At 36.8% G+C, this 6000-nt stretch overlaps 1 protein-coding gene across 2 annotated transcripts in view; it reads left to right on the top strand.

Annotated features, from left to right (window-relative positions):
- Window positions 1-205: 205 nt before the first annotated feature.
- Window positions 206-6000, top strand: part of LOC120517995 (polycomb protein SUZ12-like) — a 48111-nt gene continuing 42316 nt past the window's right edge. The window contains exon 1 of one of the 2 annotated variants that reach the window (XM_039740540.1): window positions 206-916. In XM_039740540.1, coding sequence (XP_039596474.1) covers window positions 703-916 — 214 coding nt within the window. In that variant the 5' untranslated portion in view covers window positions 206-702. The remainder of the gene's footprint in view (window positions 917-6000) is intronic. The other variant, XM_039740541.1, reaches the window with a different exon arrangement.

Below are 6000 nucleotides of genomic sequence, written 5' to 3'. Positions count from 1 at the left end.
TCACCCAATCAAATTGATGGAACGTCTTTTACAAGGGTTCCCTCTTTCTCTTCTTTTCCTCTTAGCTTGTCAGTCAGTGGACACCCCAGCCAATGAAAGGCATTTGCGTGCTATGACGCACACCCCGTAGGGGCCACGAGTCTCTTTTCTGATTGGTTTCCCGGAGAGCTAGTGGGCGGTGTGCGCGCGTGTATGTGAGAGAGGCAGGCAACAAGGTCGGCTGTGCTGCGGCGCGAGGGGAGTTAAGCGTAGTTTTCGTTCTCTGGGTGTTTTTTTTGGGGGGGTTAGGGGGATTAAACGAGTTCTTAATATTTGCTTTGCTATGCTTTTAGTTTTATCTTAAGAAATTAGTCTTTGTTAATCTGACATTTTTAGCTTGGTAAAGGGAACGGAGCCATATCATTTACAAGCCCAATTCAAAAACGGAGTAACAAGTAAAAATAAATACCGAGAAGGAGGCCGTAAGACGAAATTTGAATTGGACCATTTAAAAGCGCCCGTGAAGTCCATGGCTCCTCCTCGGCGCCGTACGGAAAGAAATCTTATTAGTTGGCTGAAAAGACAAAAATAACCAAATCTGTTAGGTTCTGCTGGTGAACAGCGATTTTGAACCCGCTTAGAAAAATAGGTGTGCCGCATACTGGTTTATCTTATTTTATTATTTTGTTTGAGACATTTTGACTTAGCATTGGATTTGGTTCGATGGCTCCCCAGAAACACGGGGCGGGGGGCGGAGGCGGCTCTTCGGCTCCTAGCGTCGGTTCCGGTACTGGTGGGCCCGGTAGTAAAGCTAACGGCGGGCTCTATTCATCCTCTTCCTCCTCCTCTTCGGCTGCTTCGATGATGGCCGCAGTCAAGAAGCCGAAGATGGAGCAGCTTCAGGCCGACCACGAGCTCTTCCTGCAGGCCTTCGAGAGTGAGTATAGTAATATTAGACCTTTTTTTTTTCTTTTACGATTAAGCACCGGTACGATCTGGGGTAAAGTACTATGATTCATGTGGCATCTTTAAGTTTTTATGGATTTAGACATACTAGAATGGGCCATCAGAAATGAGATGACTCGTGCTGCTAAGTGACAACGGTGGCTGTTTCCTCTCAAAAGTTTATACTCATTGTTTAATGTAAACCAGTCAATCAGTGGATTTTATTTGTGTCTAAGAGATCTCTTAAGTAAGTCCTGCGCTATACTGCACGTGTGAGTCTTTCCCGCATTGTTCAACAGCTAGCGTGTGGGTTGCCTTGACTCGGTGAAGGGGAGCGGTGGGCTCGCGCGCCAACATTTTACACAGGTTGCCGTCAAAAAGAATTTCACCTATAGATGTTTATATTTTCTGGCTGCATTGATGTCTCACTGAAACATTTCCAAGTGTGCGTATTACCAGCGTTTTGTTTAACTTTTTTTTTAACCAATTTACACACAATTCTGTACATAGATTGTGTTTTACCCTTGTTTTGAAGTTTTATTTTAAGTTCTTTCTTTCCGTAATGACTACTGTGCCGCATTATTTTCATATTGCTTACTAAGCAGTTATGTTTACAGCGCTTTGTTTCTAAAATGTGGTGTTTTACTTTCCCCGTGACCCAGTTTACTGTAGCGGTGTAAGTCATTTATGCCGTGATGTTTTCCAGAAGTTGCTGAAATTGTGTCCATATGTTTGTTTTCCCAGGTGCTGGAATTAATTTTTGTAACTGATTTAGTGTATTGGTAAGAAATATTCACACTGGCTTCTGTGGAAGTTCATTGCATTGTCATAATTTAGGAGTGCATTCAAGTTCGACTCTAGTTTATTAAATGTAAGCATAAAAATTCCCTTATGTCAGATTTTACCACGAACTGTATTGTGATCGGTGCTGTAGAATTTTTTTTTTTTTTAAACGAGCTCTTGTGCATAATGGTCTTCGTTTTTATTTGTTTACAAATCTTACTTAATATAATGGATTGTTTCCCCAACTAATTAACCTAAATCAGATCACTGTTAGCTTTGTTTCTTTCAGTTTGTTGTGATGTTACAAACAATGACTGCTTAGTTTTTAGGACCAAGCCTAGACTGAGTCCTTTAGGATATTCTGTCATATGAAAGTACAGTATGCTTTCAATTGTTAAGTTTTTACAGTAGTCCAAGTAGTGGCTTCTATGTTTTTCACGTGGTTCTGGTTAGTCTTCATTTTCTTTACTTAAGATACTTGGGTGACCTGTTTATCCACATCAGAAGTAGTCTTTTAAATTTTCCCTTACTGGCATGTACGTTTTAACTGTTTGACCTCACTGTAGTTTGAGGCTCATTGAGTAAATCTATTTATTTTTTTACTGTTATTTTGTCATTTTTATGTGCTTGGTTTAAAATAAAAGGATTGAACATTTTGAGAAAGTCAGCATAATGCATTTGAACTTTCCAAATGTAAGGTTTATCTTTTCTAAAAGTTGGAAAAATGTTTAAAGCATTTTCATAAAATCTAAATAGCTTTCAAATCGAAAATATCCTCCTACAGTCCAATCTCTGTACGTTTTACAACTCTAATGTCTCGTGAGTCTGTGACAGTTTAGTGGTTGCCCTTCCTTGGAAAAGATTTTTTAAAATTGAAGTAGACCTTAGAATGTTTTAGAATGAGGAACAACAAAATAAGTAAGTAGATAATTTGTACAGGTTTAGCTAGTTACAATTATTTTACTTTGGGAAAAGTATATTCCTTAGTCTTGTTCCTTTATTTATTTTTTTTTTCTTTCATCATGCCTAACATGATTAATATGTGCATGAGAGTTTTCTTTTATTCATTTTAATTTTTGAATTAACAGCTTTTCATAAAGAATGGTTCAAGATTGCAATGTGTGTTTGAGTAAGCATTTCATTTTAAGTTTGTTCTGAGATTTTTGAATTACTTCTCAATTATTTGAACATTTTCTAATGACTTGCTGATGCATAACATGCATAAATGTTCATTAATACATCCTGTGTCTAAAAATAAAACTTTCCTCTATCCTTTCCTAAAACTCTAAGAAGCAATACTGAAACGTATGTATTTGGATGCAAACTGGTCATATGGGTAAAGTGGTTGTTCATGAAGTGTAGGTTTGAGCTGACATTTAACAAACCTGTAGAAAGTTAACTTGCATAGATGGTAAGCAAGAACCTGACAAAGAGATGAGGGCAGAAGTATGTTAATGCTCATCAGTTCATGCTTGAAATGTCATCCATTTGTATGTGTTATTGGATGAGTTATTTCCTGAAAAAATACAAAATTTGGTAGAAGTAGTTTACCTGATTTTTCATTTTCTTCATTGCACCTCTGGGTTTCCTGTCTGCTCTGCTTTTACTTATCACATTAGTAAATATCCAAATTACTTTTTTTTTTTTTTTTTGTTCTAAAATTCTGAACAGGCACATTATAGCTGAAGTGTATTTATGTGGTAATATACCCTGTATTGTAAATGTTAAGGGCATTTCTGAATTGTGAATGTTAGGGTAGTCCAGGGATTAAAATCTAAACAATGCTGCCCTCCTTGTCACAACAGCTTATTTATTACATTTCTGCTTAAAGTGGGAAAGAATCAGGTGCTCTAACATCAAGGTCATGTAGCGTATAGGTAGAAAAAGGAAAAGGATGTGCTTTGTAACACCTTTGCATAGTGTAAACGTTTGCTTGGTTCTTTAAATTTGTGTGTATTAAAGTACACAGACTTAACATACCTCTTCACTTTGCTACTCATTTACTGCGTCAGATTATTTATGTAAAACCCTGTGAATTACGTCAAATTAAACTGGTGATCTGAACAGTATTTACATTCAGTATTATCACATTTTAAACAAGTAACAACATTTACTGTAGGTACTGTCAGTGTTTGACTTAACACGGGTGCCATGTTGGTTGTGTTGGATGTTTGTGTTTATTTATGAGGTTGGAGGTGATTATGGTGGATAGAGTTTAAGCAGATGTAAGCAATAATGTTATTTGTAGAAATCTGTAGTAAACACAATTTTTGTGTATATATGTTTATTGTGCACATCCTTTTAAAGCATGTTCTTTAAAAAGTGTTTCTTTTATATATCAGCATTCACTTCATTGCTTCAGTTGCATGTTATGTGTTGGTTGCTACAACACATAGCTTGTGTACTATATGAATAGCAACTGTAATACAGATGTATATTACACACTGTTCCACTCCATTCAAACTACTGTGGTGCTGAGGTGTCACCTGTTTCACAGCTGCACTTGGGTCCAAATTTGGGATCCTGTGGTAGTTGTGGCAACACTCTGTATCAGTGCATGGTCCTCCGCTATCTCTCATATATATACAAACGCACACACACTTACACGTTCTGGAGATTTTGGTGTGCTTGTTATTTTTAGTTCATATCTCTTCAAGGTATTCTGGAATCAATTAATTAAATCTTTAAAGAAATAATAAAGAACCTATTAGCATTAGGCTTTACAATTTAAAAATGAACACATTAGTGAAAATAGTGCTTTCTCATATTGTTGCAATTACTTCAATTAATAGTTACATTATCTTGGATTTACTTACAATGATAAACTGAGTGCTGGTACCCCAGTTAATCTGTTGAAATCTTGGCCTGAGCACTGCTTGTATGAATTTTCTGCAAGTGTTTCCCCTTATCCTAGAGATATACCTGTTAGGTTAATTGAAGATTCTCGGTTTACTCAGTGTGAGTATTTTTACTTTTGTGAGTCATCCTAGAAAGGGTTCAGGGAATAATCCAGTTTAATGATGGATAGGCACTGGCTGCCTCAAACTCTGAACTGGACATGCAGGTTGGAAAATGGATGCATGCATGCATAAATCAAGTACAAGAAGATTCCTTACTAAATGATTTTACACAAACGCCTTCAACATTATATAAAGTAGCCGTTAATTAAGGAACATCATAAAACTAAAATGAAATATCTTTGATATAGTTAAAACTGCAACACTCTTTAAAGTCCATTTTCACAAGTTCATTTTCTAATGAGAACTATATCATCATATTGGTTTGTTTGTATATTTTTAATCCTACATTATCCATCCATCCATCCATTTTCTAACCCGCTGAATCCGAATACAGGGTCACGGGGGTCTGCTGGAGCCAATCCCAGCCAACACAGGGCACAAGGCAGGAACCAATCCAGGGCAGGGTGCCAACCCACCGTAGGACACATACAAACACACCCACACACCAAGCACACACTAGGGCCAATTTAGAATCGCCAATCCACCTAACCTGCATGTCTTTGGATTGTGGGAGGAAACCGGAGCCCGGAGGAAACCCACGCAGACACGGGAGAACATGCAAACTCCACGCAGGGAGGACCCGGAAGCGAACCGGTCTCCTAACTGCGAGCAGCAGCGCTACCACTGCGCCACCGTGCCGCCATCCTACATTATATGTACTGCAATTTGATAATTCTACGATAAATAATACATGCTTGTTTGACTTTTTTTTTTTTTTGTTTTGTTCTGTCTGCATTTAAAGTGGAAGTCAGTGACTGTGTTTTATTTGATTTCACACAGGGTTTTTTAAGTAATGATCACCATGTAAGACTTGTGCATATAAAATGAAATCCATATGTTTTTGTCAGTGTAACAGTAGTATTTTAATAATTTAGAGTACTTTAATTTACAAAAATCTTCAAAGCCAACAGTATTCTTTTCAAACTGAGTTCGTCAAAAAGTCACCATCTTTTTGACTAAATGTTTGACATTTGCTGTTGTGAAATTACTTGACTCCTGATTGGCTTACCTGATAGCCAACACTTTCTAAAAAGTAAAATTGAATATAAAGGTTAATGTACTATTTGAAATGTCAAACTCGTGATACTTTTTCTTTTTATCTTCATTTTTTTGTTTACTTATTGCTTTCATTAAATTACTACGTCTAGAATGAAGATCTAAACATTATTTCAGAATTATTGTAAAATGTCATGTTTTAACAATGTATTACCAGGTATTGGTTGTTTGTGTATGCTGGTATCCATTCAAAATTATACACAAAACAGGGCTGATG

This window comes from Polypterus senegalus, chromosome 17, assembly GCF_016835505.1.
Source record: "Polypterus senegalus isolate Bchr_013 chromosome 17, ASM1683550v1, whole genome shotgun sequence".
In the NCBI taxonomy this organism is placed as follows: Eukaryota; Metazoa; Chordata; class Cladistia; order Polypteriformes; family Polypteridae; genus Polypterus; species Polypterus senegalus.
This window is presented reverse-complemented; position numbering and strand designations above follow the sequence as displayed.